The sequence below is a fragment of the Oncorhynchus keta genome, chromosome 7 (genome assembly GCF_023373465.1).
Source record: "Oncorhynchus keta strain PuntledgeMale-10-30-2019 chromosome 7, Oket_V2, whole genome shotgun sequence".
Lineage (NCBI taxonomy): Eukaryota > Metazoa > Chordata > Actinopteri > Salmoniformes > Salmonidae > Oncorhynchus > Oncorhynchus keta.
The window spans coordinates 56,071,286-56,090,602 of NC_068427.1; the positions used below are offsets into that span (position 1 = coordinate 56,071,286).

At 42.6% G+C, this 19,317-nt stretch overlaps 1 protein-coding gene across 1 annotated transcript in view; it reads left to right on the forward strand.

The window, feature by feature from the left end:
• The window catches only part of LOC118382050 (collagen alpha-2(VI) chain-like), a 45,121-nt gene that overhangs the window by 3,959 nt on the left and 21,845 nt on the right, over nt 1-19,317 (forward strand). The window contains exons 12-19 of the mRNA XM_052521834.1: nt 1,646-1,730; nt 4,600-4,662; nt 5,042-5,095; nt 6,902-6,937; nt 7,040-7,102; nt 7,562-7,624; nt 7,915-7,977; nt 11,078-11,140. Coding sequence (XP_052377794.1) covers nt 1,646-1,730; nt 4,600-4,662; nt 5,042-5,095; nt 6,902-6,937; nt 7,040-7,102; nt 7,562-7,624; nt 7,915-7,977; nt 11,078-11,140 — 490 coding nt within the window. The remainder of the gene's footprint in view (nt 1-1,645; nt 1,731-4,599; nt 4,663-5,041; nt 5,096-6,901; nt 6,938-7,039; nt 7,103-7,561; nt 7,625-7,914; nt 7,978-11,077; nt 11,141-19,317) is intronic.

The window sequence follows — 19,317 nt, forward strand, 5'->3', positions numbered from 1 at the left end:
CCCTGAGACTGAAACACGAGCCAAGGGGAGCCCTGAGACTGTAACAGGAGCCAAGGGGAGCCCTGAGACTGTAACAGGAGCCAAGGGGAGCCCTGAGACTGAAACAGGGGCCCTGAGAGTGAAACAGGAGCCAAGGGGAGCCCTGAGACTGAAACAGGGGCCCTGAGACTGAAACAGGAGCCAAGGGGAGCCCTGAGACTGAAACAGGGGCCCTGAGACTGAAACAGGAGCCAAGGGGAGCCCTGAGACTGTAACAGGAGCCAAGGGGAGCCCTGAGACTGAAACAGGAGCCAAGGGAGCCCTGAGACTGAAACAGGAGCCAAGGAGAGCCCTGAGACTGTAACAGGAGCCCTGAGACTGTAACAGGAGCCCTGAGACTGTAACAGGGGCCAAGGGGAGCCCTGAGACTGAAACAGGAGCCAAGGGGAGCCCTGAGACTGTAACAGGAGCCAAGGAGAGCCCTGAGACTGTAACAGGAGCCCTGAGTCTGTAACAGGAGCCAAGGGAGCCCTGAGACTGTAACAGGAGCCAAGGGAGCCCTGAGACTGTAACAGGAGCCAGACTGGGAGCCCTGAGACTGTAACAGGAGCCATGGGGAGCCCTGAGACTGTAACAGGGCCCTATGACTGAAAACAGGGCCCCGTGACTGTAACAGGAGCCAAGTGGAGCCCTGAGACTGAAACAGGAGCCCTGAGACTGAAACAGGGGCCAAGGGGAGCCCTGAGACTGTAACAGGAGCCAAGGGGAGCCCTGAGACTGAAACAGGAGCCAAGGGGAGCCCTGAGACTGTAACAGGAGCCAAGGAGAGCCCTGAGACTGTAACAGGAGCCCTGAGTCTGTAACAGGAGCCAAGAGGAGCCCTGAGACTGTAACAGGAGCCAAGGGGAGCCGTGAGACTGTAACAGGAGCCAAGGGGAGCCCTGAGACTGTAACAGGAGCCATGGGGAGCCCTGAGACTGAAACAGGAGCCCCGTGACTGAAACAGGAGCCCCGTGACTGAAACAGGAGCCAAGGGGAGCCCTGAGACTGTAACAGGAGCCAAGGGGAGCCCTGAGACTGTAACAGGAGCCCTGAGACTAACAGGAGCCCTGAGACTGAAACAGGAGCCACGGGGAGCCCTGAGACTGAAACAGGAGCCCTGAGACTGAAACAGGAGCCAAGGGGAGCCCTGAGACTGAAACAGGAGCCCTGAGACTGAAACAGGGGCCAAGGGGAGCCCTGAGACTGTAACATGAGCCAAGGGAGCCCTGAGACTGTAACAGGAGCCCTGAGACTGTAACAGGAGCCAAGGGAGCCCTGAGACTGTAACAGGAGCCAAGGGAGCCCTGAGACTGTAACAGGAGCCCTGAGACTGTAACAGGAGCCAAGGGGAGCCCTGAGACTGTAACAGGAGCCCTGAGACTGTAACAGGAGCAGGAGCCCTGAGACTGAAACAGGAGCCAAGGGAGCCCTGAGACTGTAACAGGAGCCAAGGGGAGCCCTGAGACTGTAACAGAGCCAATGGAGCCCTGAGACTGTAACAGGAGCCAAGGGAGCCCTGAGCTGAAACAATGCCAAGGGAGACCTGGCAGACTGGTAACAGGAGCCATTGGGACTGTAACAGGAGCCCTGAGACTGAAACAGGAATCTTTTCTGCTGTTAACAGGAGCCCTGAGACTGAAACAGGAGCCAAGGGGAGCCCTGAGACTGAAACAGGAGCCCTGAGACGTGCCAATGGGAGCCCTGAGACTGTAAACAGGAGCCCTGAGACTGTAACAGGAGCCCTGAGACTGTAACAGGAGCCAAGGGGCGCCCTGAGACTGTGACAGGAGCCCTGAGACTGTAACAGGAGCCCTGAGACTGTAACAGGAGCCAAGGGGAGCCCTGGGACTGTAACAGGAGCCAAGGGGAGCCCTGAGACTGTAACAGGAGCCAAGGGGAGCCCTGAGACTGTAACAGGAGCCAAGGGGAGCCCTGAGACTGTAACAGGAGCTAAGGGGAGCCCTGAGACTGAAACAGGAGCCAAGGGGAGCCCTGAGACTGTAACAGGAGCCAAGGGGAGCCCTGAGACTGTAACAGGAGCCCTGAGACTGAAACAGGAGCCCTGAGACTGAAACAGGGGCCAAGGAGAGCCCTGAGCCTGAAACAGGGCCAAGATGGTTATCCCTGAACTGCAGGAGCCTATGGGACTGGCAGGGGCCAAGGGTACCTGAGACTGTAACAGGGCCATAGGGGAGCCCTGAGACTGAAACAGGACCAGGGAGCCCTGAGACTGTTTACAGACCAAGGGGACCCTGAGACTGTTTTACAGGAGCCACTGGGTTTACCTGAGACTGTTTAACAGGTTTTATAGCCAAGGGGAGCCCTGAGACTGTAACAGAGCCACTGGGTTTAGCCCTGAGACTGAAACAGGATAGCCCTGAGACTGTACTAAAGCCCTGAGACTGTTTTATAGAGCCACTGGGGGCGCCCTGAGACTGTTTAACAGGAGCCCTGAGACTGGAAACAGGGGACCAAGGGGAGCCCTGAGACTGTAACAGGAGCCACTGGGTTTACTAAGACTGAAACAGGTTTTAGCCCTGAGACTGAAACAGGAGCCAAGGGGAGCCCTGAGACTGAAACAGGAGCCCTGGTTGTATCTACAGGAGCCCTGAGACTGTAACAGGAGCCTGAGACTGTTTTACAGGAGCCCTGGGCTGAAACAGGAGCCCTGAGACTGAAACAGGAGCCAAGGGAGCCCTGAGACTGAAACAGGTTTTAGCCACTGGGTTTACTGAAACAGTTTATCCCTGACAGTGTTTTACAGAGCCCTGAGACTGTAACAGGAGTGTTTACTATAGGTTTTCAGCCCTGGGACTAAACAGGAGCTGAGACTGTTTACAGGAGCCCTGAGACTGTAACAGGAGCCAGACCCTGAGACTGTAACAGGAGCTAAGGGTTTTATAGCCCTGGGACTGTAACAGTTTAGCCAAGTGTTTATAGCCCTGAGACTGTTTAACAGGATATTCTAAGGGGAGCCCTGGACTGGAAACAGGAGCCAAGGGGAGCCCTGAGACTGAAACAGGACCACCGGTACTCTGAGCTTTCAACTCAATGAAGATGACCACTGACCTGGCAGACTGGTACAGGTCCATTGGGCACTAGCTAAAGGAGCGTTAAATCATCTTACCTGGACCTAATAGGAATCATTTTCATGTGCACTCAGGGTAAAATTGGTCATAATCGGAACTTATGGTTGTAAAGGAGACCAGGAGAAAGTGCACAGCTAAAACATTGTCCTAACACACTCTTACCTGGACACACACACACAACACACACACACACACACACACACAACACACACACACAACACACTCACTGACAGACGTCGTAAGAGCCAGTAAAATTGATAAATCATCTATTTTCTTCTTGCTTTTTGAAAGGGCCCAGATGGCTACCAGGAAGGAAGGTGATATGGGACTGACCTGTCAACGGAGAGAAGGTACCTGAGTCATTAACCTTCAGTGCTGTCAAGGCTACTATAATACCTTCTGTAGTTCACAGTTCAGTAGTTCAGACTCAGTTTATCTACAGTGTTTTCAGTAGTTCACTGGGTTTACTAAACCTAGAGTGTTTTATAGACCACTGGGTTTACTAAACCTAGTTTAGTTCAGTGTTTTTATGCTGTAGTTCACTGGGTTTAGTTCACCTAGTGTGTTTTCAGTAGTTCACTGGTGCTTAGTTCCTAGTAGTGTTTTAGTAGACCACTGCTGTTTCAGTAAACCTTAGTTGTATCTAGTTCAGTAGTGCTGTAGTTCCACTGTGCTGTTTCACTAGTTCTAGTAGTGTTTTATAGACCACTGGGTTTACTAAACCTGTAGTGTTTTATAGACCACTGGGTTTACTAAACCTGTAGTTTATCTTTAGTGTTTTAGTTCAGACTAGTGGGTTTAGTTCAGTAGTTTATCTCAGTGTTTCATAGACCACTGGGTTTACTAAACCTAGTTTAGTAGTGTTTTCATAGACCACTGGCTGTTTACTAAACCTGTAGAGTGTTTTATAGACCACTGGGTTTACTAAACCTGTAGTTTATCTGTACAGTGTTTTATAGACCACTGGGTTTACTAAACCTGTAGAGTGTTTTTAGACCACTGGGTTTACTAAACCTGTAGTTTATCTGTACAGTGTTTTATAGACCACTGGGTTTCACTAAACCATAGTTCAGTGTTTTATAGACCACTGGGTTTACTAAACCTAGAGTGTTTTATAGACCACTGGGTTTACTAAACCTGTTTATCTACAGTGTTTTATAGACCACTGGGTTTACTAAACCTAGAGTGTTTTCATAGACCACTGGGTTTACTAAACCCTAGTTTATCTACAGTGTTTTATAGACCACTGGGTTTACTAAACCTAGAGTGTTTTATAGACCACTGTGCTGTTTAGTAAACCTAGTTTATCTGTAGTTCAGTGTTTATAGTGCACTGGGTTTACTAAACCTAGAGTGTTTTATAGACCACTGGGTTTACTAAACCTAGTTTATCTACAGTGTTTTATAGACCACTGGGTTTACTAAACCTGGTTTATGCTACAGTGTTTTATAGTGCAGTGTGTTTAATAGTGTGATGCTGATATTCCTAGGGAGACCCTGGTCATAGTGCTAAGCCAGGTCCCACTGGCCCTCTTGGAGAAGCTGGACCACCGGTACAGTAACTGACATCATAACACACTCTTACCTGGACCTAACAGAAACAACATGCAGATTTCATGTGCACTAGCTAAAGACATCATAACACACTTTACCTGGACCTAACAGAAACAACATGCAGATTTCATAGTGCACTAGCTAAAGACATCATAACACACTCTTACCTGGACCTAACAGAAACAACATGCAGATTTCATGTGCACTAGCTAAAGACATCATAACACTCTTACCTGGACCTAACAGAAACAACATGCAGATTTCATGTGCTGTAGCTAACGACATCACAGCTCAAGAAGGATTCTCTCTCTGAAGACGTCGTGAAGAGCCACTTGTTATCACATTGATAAATCATCTAATCTTTCTTCTTCCTTTCAGAGTTATCCAGGAAGTCCTGGGATTCCAGGCTCACCAGGAAGGAAGGGAATAGCAGTAGTGACTGTAGTTCATAGTTCTGTAGTGCTGTAGTTCACTAGTTCACTAGTGCTGTAGTTCAGTAGTGCTGTAGTTCAGTAGTTCAGTAGTTCAGTAGTGCTTCAGTAGTTCAGTAGTGCTGTAGTTCAGTAGTGCTGTAGTTCAGTAGTTCAGTAGTGCTGTAGTTCAGTAGTTCTTTAGTGCTGTAGTTCAGTAGTGCTGTAGTTCAGTAGTGCTGTAGTTCAGTAGTTCAGTAGTGCTGTAGTTCAGTAGTGCTGTAGTGCTGTAGTGCTGTAGTTCAGTAGTGCTGTAGTTCAGTAGTTCAGTAGTGCTGTAGTTCAGTAGTGCTGTAGTTCAGTAGTTCAGTAGTGCTGTAGTTCAGTAGTTCAGTAGTGCTGTAGTTCAGTAGTGCTGTAGTGCTGTAGTTCTGTAGTTCAGTAGTGCTGTAGTTCAGTAGTTCTGTAGTGCTGTAGTTCAGTAGTGCTGTAGTTCAGTAGTGCTGTAGTTCTGTAGTTCAGTAGTGCTGTAGTTCAGTAGTGCTGTAGTTCAGTAGTTCAGTAGTTCAGTAGTTCAGTAGTTCATTAGTTCAGTAGTGCTGTAGTTCAGTAATGCTGTAGTTCAGTAGTGCTGTAGTTCAGTAATGCTGTAGTTCAGTAGTGCTGTAGTGCTGTAGTTCAGTACTGCTGTAGTTCAGTAGTGCTGTAGTTCACTAGTGCTGTAGTTCAGTAGTTCAGTAGAGCTGTAGTGCTGGTGTTCAGTAGTACTGTAGTTCAGTAGTGCTGTAGTTCAGTAGTGCTGGTGTTCAGTTGTGCTGTAGTTCAGTAGTTCAGTAGTGCTGTAGTTCAGTAGTTCAGTAGTGCTGTAGTTCAGTAGTTCAGTAGTTCAGTAGTGCTGTAGTTCAGTAGTTCAGTAGTGCTGTAGTTTAGTAGTTCAGTAGTGCTGTAGTTCTGTAGTGCTGTAGTTCAGTAGTGCTGTAGTTCAGTAGTTCAGTAGTGCTGTAGTTCAGTAGTGCTGTAGTTCAGTAGTGCTGTAGTTCAGTAGTTCTTTAGTGCTGTAGTTCAGTAGTGCTGTAGTTCAGTAGTTCATTAGTACTGTAGTTCAGTAGTGCTATAGTTCAGTAATGCTGTAGTTCAGTAGTGCTGTAGTTCAGTACTGCTGTAGTTCAGTAGTACTGTAGTTCAGTAGTGCTGTAGTTCAGTAGTGCTGGTGTTCAGTAGTGCTGTAGTTCAGTAGTTCAGTAGTGCTGTAGTTCAGTAGTGCTGTAGTTCAGTAGTGCTGTAGTTCAGTAGTGCTGTAGTTCAGTAGTGCTGTAGTTCAGTAGTTCAGTAGTGCTGTAGTTCAGTAGTTCTGTAGTGCTGTAGTTCACTAGTGCTGTAGTGCTGTAGTTCAGTAGTGCTGTAGTTCAGTAGTGCTGTAGTTCAGTAGTGCTGTAGTTCAGTAGTGCTGTAGTTCAGTAGTTCAGTAGTGCTGTAGTTCAGTAGTTCAGTAGTGCTGTAGTTCAGTAGTGCTGTAGTTCAGTAGTTCAGTGGTGCTGTAGTTCAGTAGTGCTGTAGTTCAGTAGTGCTTCAGTAGTGCTGTAGTTCAGTAGTTGTAGTTCAGTAGTTCAGTAGTTCAGTAGTGCAGTAGTTCACTAGTTCACTAGTGCTGTAGTTCAGTAGTTCAGTAGTGCAGTAGTTCACTAGTTCACTAGTGCTGTAGTTCAGTAGTTCAGTAGTGCTGTAGTTCAGTACTTCAGTAGTGCTGTAGTTCAGTAGATCAGTAGTGCTGTAGTTCAGTAGTGCTGTATTTCTTCATTCTAAACTAACTGATTCCTAATTCTTTCAGGGACTCAACGGTGAACCGGGACCAAAAAGCCAACCTGTACGCAAACTTGGCTAAGTGATACATTCTGAAAGTTAAATATTAAATGCAAAGGGATGACCTTTGTTAAACAATAATTATTGTTTATATGTCTGTCATTAGGGGCGACCAGGAGACCCTGGACTTAAGGGACTTAACGGACCAGGCGGACCTAAAGGAGGCAAGGTCCGTCACCTCTAAGCTTCTGCTATGCCTACAGAGGGTGGTTGTGTGATACAGTAAATACTACACAGGAATGTTATGCTCCAGTCTTAGAAATGTTTCTTCCACCTACATCCTATAGCTTTCATTGGCTGTTCCTGTGGGAGAACCCTTTGAAGAAGTAGAACCCTTTGAAGAAGTAGAACCCTTTCCGCAGAGGCTTCTAAATGTCCTACATGGAACCCAAAGTGGTTCTTAAAAAGGCTTCTCCCATGGGAACCTTCATTTCCAAGAGTGTACATGCTGTAATACCAATAGATGAAATACCGTCTGCTTCAGTTCCTGCTGCATTCAGACACATTCCAGGCAAACTGCCCATAAGAAGAACAATGGCTGACTGAAAATATGATGTCTGTTTGTGTAAATATTTGACCATGAATATTGAGGTCAAACAAAGGCTAACATGTATTCTGTCATTCCCAGGGTGAACCTGGTCTACAGGGGAAGCCAGGTCTTCATGGGGATCTCGGCCCCAAAGGATCCAAGGTCAGAGAAGTTTGCATTGCATTCTGGGTACATGATTCAGCAGTAACTCTCAGAGAAACAGACAACATGGGGAGTTTCTCCACTAAGATACAGTACACTCCTTCTTTCATAGAACATTGCGTGTGTGTGTGTGTGTGTGTGTGTGTGTGTGTGTGTGTGTGTGTGTGTGTGTGTGTGTGTGTGTGTGTGTGTGTGTGTGTGTGTGTGTGTGTGTGTGTGTGTGTGTGTGTGTGTGTGTGTGTGTGTGCGCGTTCGTGCAGTAGTGCTGTGTCCTCCCTTTGTTTGTTTAGGGAGGTCCAGGGCTGCCCGGTCCAAGAGGACATCAAGGAGATAATGGGCCAGATGGACAGATCGTATGTTGCTACTATTACTAATGCTTCTACTAGAAATACTATTCTACGACTCCTACTCTACTATTGTTAATATATTGTCACTGCTAATCTACTAATCTATTTATCTGCTAATCTAATAAACTACGAATCTGCTAATCTAATAAACTACTAATCTACTAATCTGCTAATCTAATAAACTACTAATCTGCTAATCTAATAATCTACTGATCTACTAATCTGCGAATCTACTAATCTGCTAATCTGCTAATCTAATAAACTACTAATCTGATAATCTAATAAACTACTAATCTACTAATCTGCTAATCTACTAATCTAATAAACTACTAATCTACTAATCTAATAAAGTAATAATCTGCTAATCTACTAATCTAATATGCTCTACCACAATGCTCTACCACAACTCCACTGCTACAACTACTTTACTAATACTCTACAACTACCACTACTATGATGCCTACTAAAATACTACTAATAACTACTACTACTCTACCACTATTACTACTACTATACTACTAAACTACTACTATTCCTACTACTACAACCTACTAATGTACTCTAGTATTACACTACTAATACAACTCTAAAACTACTACTCGACTACTGTTAGTACTACTACTACTGCAGTTACTAATCTACTGGTGACTAATGCTACTCCTACCACTTTACTACTAATAATAATAATAATATACTACTAAATCTACAACAACTACTATTACTTCTGAGACTACAACTCTACTACTGTTACTACCACTACAACTACTACTACTTCTCACTAGTACTACTGCTATTTCTACTAATAATAATACTCTACTACTGCTACTGTACACTACTCTACCGCTACTGCTACTACTACTATACTACTATTACAACTACTATTACTATGAATACTACAAGTATACTACCACTACTACTACTATGATACTACTACACTACTAATGTACTACTACTACTCTAGTACTACACTACTAATATTGGTACTATTGCTACTACTCTACTGCTCCTACGACTACTAATACTACTATTCTACTGCTAATACTGCTGCTACTGCTCTACTACAACTACACCTCTACAGCTGATATTACTAACACTACCCAACTACTGTTACTACTGCTACTACTACACTACTACTACTACTACTACTACTACTACCACTACTGTTACTACTACTACAATGCTACAGTTGGTATTACTACCACTACCCAACTACTATTACTAGTGTTACTACTCTACTAGTACCACTACTACTAAAGTTACTAATGTTACTACTATACTACTACTACTACTACTACTACTACTACTGTTACTACTGATACTACTATACTACTACTAATGTTACTACTGTTACTACTATACTACTACTACTACTACTGCTACTACTACTACTACTAATGTTGCTACTACTTCACTGTTACTACTACTAATGTTACTACTACTACTACTAGTACTACTACTACTACTACTACTACTACTACTAATGTACTGATACTACTATACTACTACTAACTACTTACTACTACTACTACTACTGGTCTACTACTATACTACTACTACTACTACTACTACTGTCTACTGCTACTACTACTACTACTACTTACTACTACTACTGTCTACTTCTCCTACTACTACTACTACTGTTACTACTACTACTACTACTGTTACTACTGACTACTACTACTACTACTACTACTACTAGTTACTACTACTACTACTACTACTACTACTACTACTACTACAACTAGTCTACTACTACTACTAGTAGTACTACTACTACTGGTCTGACTATTACTAGTAGTCTACTTCTACTACTACTACTACTACTACTACTACTAGTCTACTTCTACTGCTACTACTACTACGTCTACTACTACTACTACTACCACCACTTCTACTACTACTAGTACTACTACTACTACTACTACTACTGGTCTACTACTACTACTAGTCTACAACTACTACTACTACTACTACTACTGGTCTACTACTACTACTACTACTAGTACTACTACTACTAGTTCTCCTACTTCTTCTACTACTACTACTACTACTACTACTAGTAGTACTACTACTTGTACTACTACTACTACTACTACTACTACTACTACTACTACTACTACTACTACTACTACTACTACTACTACTACTACTACTTCTACTACTACTATCTACTACTACTACTTCTACTACTACTATTACTACTACTACTACTACTACTACTACTACCACAACTACACTACTACTACTACTACTACTGGCTACTACTACTACTAGTACTACTACTACTAGTCTACTTCTAATACTACTACTTGCTTACTTCTACTACTACTACTACTACTACTTCTACTACTACTACTACTACTTCTACTACTACTACTACTATCCTACTTCTACTACTACTATCCTACTTCTGCTACTACTACTACTACTATCCTACTTCTACTATCCTACTTCTGCTACTACTACTACTACTATCCTACTTCTACTACTACTATCCTACTTCTACTTCTACTACTACTACTACTATCCTACTACTACTATCCTACTTCTACTACTACTATCCTACTTCTACTACTACTATCCTACTTCTACTACTACTACTACTACTACTTCTACTACTACTACTACTATCCTACTTCTACTACTACTATCCTACTTCTGCTACTACTACTACTACTATCCTACTTCTACTACTACTATCCTACTTCTGCTACTACTACTACTACTATCCTACTTCTACTACTACTATCCTACTTCTACTACTACTATCCTACTTCTACTAATACTACTTCTACTACTATCCTACTTCTGCTACTACTGGTCTACTTCTACCACTCTACTCTATTCTATGATATTCTCCTGTTTTGTACCTTTTGTTTAGTCAGAGTACATGTTGCCTTGTCTACATTATGAGCATACTGCGACAGTCTTCTCGTCTAAGTAATGGTTAAATAAATACATCTACATTTCGGGAATTGTTTATTTATTGACGGTAGTCTATACCTATGTATTTCAGTGACTATGACTGCCATGTGGGTATATAATATTTTTCTTTATTCAAATTCTTTATGCATATAGTATTCCGTATGGCATCTCTGTGTTACAGGGAACTGCTGGAGAGCCTGGTGATCCTGGACAGACTGGACCCCATGGAGATCGTGGACCAAAGGTGGGGTTGAGTTATATAGATCCTGGACCAAAGGTAGGGTTGAGTTATATAGATCCTGGACCAAAGGTAGGGTTGGGTTATATAGATCATTGACCAAAGGTGGGGTTGAGTTATATAGATCATGGACCAAAGGTAGGGTTGGGTTATATTATAGATCCTGGACCAAAGGTGGGGTTGAGTTATATTATAGATCCTGGACCAAAGGTGGGGTTGAGTTATATAGATCATTGACCAAAGGTGGGGTTGGGTTATATTATAGATCCTGGACGAAAGGTGGGGTTGGGTTATATTATAGATCCTGGACGAAAGGTGGGGTTGGGTTATATTATAGATCCTGGACCAAAGGTGGGGTTGGGTTATATTATAGATCCTGGACGAAAGGTGGGGTTGAGTTATATAGATCATGGACCAAAGGTGGGGTTGAGTTATATTATAGATCCTGGACCAAAGGTGGGGTTGGGTTATATTATAGATCCTGGACCAAAGGTGGGGTTGGGTTATATTATAGATCCTGGACCAAAGGTGGGGTTGGGTTATATTATAGATCCTGGACCAAAGGTGGGGTTGAGTTATATTATAGATCCTGGACCAAAGGTGGGGTTGAGTTATATAGATCATGGACCAAAGGTGGGGTTGAGTTATATTATAGATCCTGGACCAAAGGTGGGGTTGGGTTATATTATAGATCCTGGACCAAAGGTAGGGTTGGGTTATATTATAGATCCTGGACCAAAGGTGGGGTTGAGTTATATTATAGATCCTGGACCAAAGGTGGGGTTGAGTTATATAGATCCTGGACGAAAGGTGGGGTTGAGTTATATAGATCATGGACCAAAGGTAGGGTTGAGTTATATAGATCCTGGACGAAAGGTGGGGTTGATTTATATAGATCATCGACCAAAGGTGGGGTTGAGTTATATAGATCCTGGACCAAAGGTGGGGTTGAGTTATATAGATCATGGACCAAAGGTGGGGTTTAGTTATATAGATCATGGACCAAAGGTAGGGTTCGGTTATATTATAGATCCTGGACCAAAGGTAGGGTTGGGTTATATAGATCATGGACCAAAGGTGGGGTTGAGTTATATTATAGATCCTGGACCAAAGGTGGGGTTGGGTTATATAGATCATTGACCAAAGGTAGGGTTGGGTTATATTATAGATCCTGGACCAAAGGTGGGGTTGGGTTATATAGATCATTGACCAAAGGTGGGGTTGAGTTATATTATAGATCCTGGACCAAAGGTAGGGTTGGGTTATATTATAGGTCCTGGACCAAAGGTAGTGTTGGGTTATATTATAGATCCTGGACCAAAGGTGGGGTTGAGTTATATTATAGATCCTGGACAAAAAGGTAGTGTTGGGTTATATTATAGATCCTGGACCAAAGGTAGGGTTCGGTTATATTATAGATCCTGGACCAAAGGTAGGGTTGGGTTATATAGATCATGGACCAAAGGTGGGGTTGAGTTATATTATAGATCCTGGACCAAAGGTGGGGTTGGGTTATATAGATCATTGACCAAAGGTAGGGTTGGGTTATATTATAGATCCTGGACCAAAGTTAGTGTTGGGTTATATTATAGATCCTGGACCAAAGTTAGTGTTGGGTTATATTATAGATCCTGGACCAAAGGTAGGGTTGGGTTATATTATAGATCCTGGACAAAAAGGTAGGGTTGGGTTATATTATAGATCCTGGACAAAAGGTAGTGTTGGGTTATATTATAGATCCTGGACCAAAGGTAGGGTTGGGTTATATTATAGATCCTGGACAAAAGGTAGTGTTGGGTTATATTATAGATCCTGGACCAAAGGTAGGGTTGGGTTATATTATAGATCCTGGACAAAAGGTAGTGTTGGGTTATATTATAGATCCTGGACCAAAGGTGGGGTTGGGTTATATTATAGATCATTGACCAAAGGTAGGGTTGGGTTACATTATAGATCCTGGACCAAAGGTAGGGTTGGGTTATATTATAGATCATGGACCAAAGGTAGGGTTGGGTTATATTATAGATCATGGACCAAAGGTAGGGTTGGGTTATATTATAGATCATGGACCAAAGGTAGGGTTGGGTTATATTATAGATCATGGACCAAAGGTGGGGTTGAGTTATATTATAGATCCTGGACCAAAGGTGGGGTTGGGTTATATAGATCATTGACCAAAGGTAGGGTTGGGTTATATTATAGATCCTGGACCAAAGTTAGTGTTGGGTTATATTATAGATCCTGGACCAAAGTTAGTGTTGGGTTATATTATAGATCCTGGACCAAAGGTAGGGTTGGGTTATATTATAGATCCTGGACAAAGGTAGGGTTGGGTTATATTATAGATCCTGGACAAAAGGTAGTGTTGGGTTATATTATAGATCCTGGACCAAAGGTAGGGTTGGGTTATATTATAGATCCTGGACAAAAGGTAGTGTTGGGTTATATTATAGATCCTGGACCAAAGGTAGGGTTGGGTTATATTATAGATCCTGGACAAAAGGTAGTGTTGGGTTATATTATAGATCCTGGACCAAAGGTGGGGTTGGGTTATATTATAGATCCTGGACCAAAGGTAGGGTTGAGTTATATAGATCATGGACCAAAGGTAGGGTTGGGTTATATTATAGATCATGGACCAAAGGTAGGGTTGAGTTATATAGATCATGGACCAAAGGTAGGGTTGGGTTATATTATAGATCATGGACCAAAGGTGGGGTTGGGTTATATTATAGATCCTGGACCAAAGGTGGGGTTGGGTTATATTATAGATCCTGGACCAAAGGTGGGGTTGGGTTATATTATAGATCCTGGACCAAAGGTAGGGTTGGGTTATATTATAGATCCTGGACAAAAGGTAGGGTTGGGTTATATTATAGATCATTGACCAAAGGTGGGGTTGGGTTATATTATAGATCCTGGACCAAAGGTAGGGTTGGGTTATATAGATCATGGACCAAAGGTGGGGTTGAGTTATATAGATCCTGGACCAAAGGTAGGGTTGGGTTATATTATAGATCCTGGACCAAAGGTAGGGTTGGGTTATATTATAGATCCTGGACCAAAGGTGGGGTTGGGTTATATTATAGATCCTGGACAAAAGGTAGTGTTGGGTTATATTATAGATCATGGACCAAAGGTAGGGTTGGGTTATATTATAGATCCTGGACCAAAGGTAGGGTTGAGTTATATAGATCATGGACCAAAGGTGGGGTTGGGTTATATTATAGATCCTGGACAAAAGGTAGTGTTGGGTTATATTATAGATCATGGACCAAAGGTGGGGTTGGGTTATATTATAGATCCTGGACCAAAGGTAGTGTTGGGTTATATTATAGATCCTGGACCAAAGGTAGGGTTGGGTTATATTATAGATCCTGGACCAAAGGTAGGGTTGGGTTATATTATAGATCCTGGACGAAAGGTGGGGTTGGGTTATATAGATCATGGACCAAAGGTAGGGTTGAGTTATATTATAGATCCTGGACCAAAGGTGGGGTTGAGTTATATTATAGATCATGGACCAAAGGTAGGGTTGGGTTATATTATAGATCCTGGACAAAAGGTAGTGTTGGGTTATATAGATCATGGACCAAAGGTAGGGTTGGGTTATATAGATCATGGACCAAAGGTAGGGTTGGGTTATATAGATCCTGGACCAAAGGTGGGGTTGGGTTATATTATAGATCCTGGACCAAAGGTAGTGTTGGGTTATATAGATCATGGACCAAAGGTAGGGTTGGGTTATATAGATCATGGACCAAAGGTGGGGTTGAGTTATATAGATCATGGACCAAAGGTAGGGTTGGGTTATATTATAGATCCTGGACCAAAGGTAGGGTTGGGTTATATTATAGATCCTGGACCAAAGGTAGGGTTGGGTTATATTATAGATCCTGGACCAAAGGTAGTGTTGGGTTATATTATAGATCCTGGACCAAAGGTAGTGTTGGGTTATATTATAGATCCTGGACCAAAGGTAGGGTTGGGTTATATTATAGATCCTGGACCAAAGGTAGGGTTGGGTTATATTATAGATCCTGGACCAAAGGTGGGGTTGAGTTATATAGATCCTGGACCAAAGGTGGGGTTGAGTTATATAGATCCTGGACCAAAGGTAGGGTTGGGTTATATTATAGATCCTGGACAAAAGGTAGTGTTGGGTTATATTATAGATCCTGGACCAAAGGTAGTGTTGGGTTATATTATAGATCCTGGACCAAAGGTAGGGTTGGGTTATATAGATCCTGGACGAAAGGTGGGGTTGAGTTATATAGATCATGGACCAAAGGTAGGGTTGGGTTATATTATAGATCCTGGACCAAAGGTAGGGTTGGGTTATATTATAGATCCTGGACCAAAGGTAGGGTTGGGTTATATTATAGATCCTGGACCAAAGGTAGTGTTGGGTTATATTATAGATCCTGGACCAAAGGTAGTGTTGGGTTATATTATAGATCCTGGACCAAAGGTAGGGTTGGGTTATATTATAGATCCTGGACCAAAGGTAGGGTTGGGTTATATTATAGATCCTGGACCAAAGGTAGTGTTGGGTTATATTATAGATCCTGGACCAAAGGTAGGGTTGGGTTATATTATAGATCATGGACCAAAGGTAGGGTTGGGTTATATTATAGATCATGGACCAAAGGTGGGGTTGGGTTATATTATAGATCATGGACCAAAGGTAGGGTTGGGTTATATTATAGATCCTGGACCAAAGGTAGGGTTGGGTTATATTATAGATCATGGACCAAAGGTGGGGTTGGGTTATATTATAGATCCTGGACCAAAGGTGGGGTTGAGTTATATAGATCATGGACCAAAGGTGGGGTTGAGTTATATAGATCATGGACCAAAGGTGGGGTTGGGTTATATTATAGATCATGGACCAAAGGTGGGGTTGAGTTATATTATAGATCCTGGACCAAAGGTAGGGTTGAGTTATATAGATCATGGACCAAAGGTGGGGTTGGGTTATATTATAGATCATGGACCAAAGGTGGGGTTGAGTTATATTATAGATCCTGGACCAAAGGTGGGGTTGAGTTATATAGATCATGGACGAAAGGTGGGGTTGAGTTATATAGATCATGGACCAAAGGTGGGGTTGAGTTATATAGATCCTGGACCAAAGGTAGGGTTGGGTTATATTATAGATCCTGGACCAAAGGTAGGGTTGGGTTATATTATAGATCATGGACCAAAGGTAGGGTTGGGTTATATTATAGATCATGGACCAAAGGTGGGGTTGAGTTATATAGATCATGGACCAAAGGTAGGGTTGGGTTATATTATAGATCCTGGACCAAAGGTAGGGTTGGGTTATATAGATCCTGGACGAAAGGTGGGGTTGAGTTATATTATAGATCCTGGACCAAAGGTGGGGTTGGGTTATATTATAGATCCTGGACCAAAGGTAGGGTTGGGTTATATTATAGATCATGGACCAAAGGTAGGGTTGGGTTATATTATAGATCATGGACCAAAGGTAGGGTTCGGTTATATTATAGATCCTGGACCAAAGGTAGGGTTGGGTTATATTATAGATCATGGACCAAAGGTAGGGTTGGGTTATATAGATCATGGACCAAAGGTGGGGTTGAGTTATATAGATCATTGACCAAAGGTGGGGTTGGGTTATATTATAGATCCTGGACCAAAGGTAGGGTTGGGTTATATAGATCCTGGACGAAAGGTGGGGTTGAGTTATATAGATCATTGACCAAAGGTGGGGTTGGGTTATATTATAGATCCTGGACCAAAGGTAGGGTTGGGTTATATTATAGATCCTGGACCAAAGGTGGTGTTGGGTTATATTATAGATCCTGGACCAAAGGTAGGGTTGGGTTATATTATAGATCCTGGACCAAAGGTAGGGTTGGGTTATATTATAGATCCTGGACCAAAGGTAGGGTTGGGTTATATTATAGATCCTGGACCAAAGGTAGGGTTGGGTTATATTATAGATCCTGGACCAAAGGTAGGGTTGGGTTATATTATAGATCATGGACCAAAGGTAGTGTTGGGTTATATTATAGATCCTGGACCAAAGGTAGGGTTGGGTTATATTATAGATCATGGACCAAAGGTGGGGTTGAGTTATATTATAGATCATGGACCAAAGGTGGGGTTGGGTTATATTATAGATCCTGGACCAAAGGTAGGGTTGGGTTATATAGATCATGGACCAAAGGTGGGGTTTAGTTATATAGATCATGGACCAAAGGTAGGGTTGGGTTATATTATAGATCATGGACCAAAGGTAGGGTTGGGTTATATAGATCATGGACCAAAGGTAGGGTTGGGTTATATTATAGATCCTGGACAAAAGGTAGTGTTGGGTTATATTATAGATCCTGGACCAAAGGTAGGGTTGGGTTATATTATAGATCATGGACCAAAGGTGGGGTTGGGTTATATTATAGATCCTGGACCAAAGGTAGGGTTGGGTTATATAGATCATGGACCAAAGGTAGGGTTGAGTTATATAGATCCTGGACCAAAGGTAGGGTTGGGTTATATAGATCATTGACCAAAGGTGGGGTTGGGTTATATTATAGATCCTGGACAAAAGGTAGTGTTGGGTTATATTATAGATCCTGGACCAAAGGTAGGGTTGGGTTATATAGATCATGGACCAAAGGTAGGGTTGGGTTATATTATAGATCCTGGACCAAAGGTAGGGTTGGGTTATATTATAGATCCTGGACAAAAGGTAGTGTTGGGTTATATTATAGATCCTGGACCAAAGGTAGGGTTGGGTTATATTATAGATCCTGGACTAAAGGTAGGGTTGGGTTATATTATAGATCATTGACCAAAGGTAGGGTTGGGTTATATTATAGATCCTGGACCAAAGGTAGGGTTGGGTTATATTATAGATCCTGGACCAAAGGTAGGGTTGGGTTATATTATAGATCCTGGACCAAAGGTAGGGTTGGGTTATATTATAGATCCTGGACGAAAGGTGGGGTTGGGTTATATAGATCATGGACCAAAGGTAGGGTTGAGTTATATTATAGATCCTGGACCAAAGGTGGGGTTGAGTTATATTATAGATCATGGACCAAAGGTAGGGTTGGGTTATATTATAGATCCTGGACCAAAGTTAGGGTTGAGTTATATAGATCATGGACCAAAGGTGGGGTTGGGTTATATTATAGATCATGGACCAAAGGTGGGGTTGAGTTATATTATAGATCCTGGACCAAAGGTGGGGTTGAGTTATATAGATCGTGGACGAAAGGTGGGGTTGAGTTATATAGATCATGGACCAAAGGTGGGGTTGGGTTATATTATAGATCATGGACCAAAGGTAGGGTTCGGTTATATTATAGATCCTGGACCAAAGGTAGGGTTGGGTTATATTATAGATCATGGACCAAAGGTAGGGTTGGGTTATATTATAGATCATGGACCAAAGGTGGGGTTGAGTTATATAGATCATGGACCAAAGGTAGGGTTGGGTTATATTATAGATCCTGGACCAAAGGTAGGGTTGGGTTATATAGATCCTGGACGAAAGGTGGGGTTGAGTTATATTATAGATCCTGGACCAAAGGTGGGGTTGGGTTATATTATAGATCCTGGACCAAAGGTAGGGTTGGGTTATATTATAGATCATGGACCAAAGGTAGGGTTGGGTTATATTATAGATCCTGGACTAAAGGTAGGGTTGGGTTATATTATAGATCCTGGACCAAAGGTAGGGTTGGGTTATATTATAGATCATGGACCAAAGGTAGGGTTGGGTTATATAGATCATGGACCAAAGGTGGGGTTGAGTTATATAGATCATTGACCAAAGGTGGGGTTGGGTTATATTATAGATCCTGGACCAAAGGTAGGGTTGGGTTATATAGATCCTGGACGAAAGGTGGGGTTGAGTTATATAGATCATTGACCAAAGGTGGGGTTGGGTTATATTATAGATCCTGGACCAAAGGTAGGGTTGGGTTATATTATAGATCCTGGACCAAAGGTAGGGTTGGGTTATATTATAGATCCTGGACCAAAGGTAGTGTTGGGTTATATTATAGATCCTGGACAAAAGGTAGTGTTGGGTTATATTATAGATCCTGGACCAAAGGTAGGGTTGGGTTATATTATAGATCCTGGACCAAAGGTAGGGTTGGGTTATATTATAGATCCTGGACCAAAGGTGGGGTTGAGTTATATTA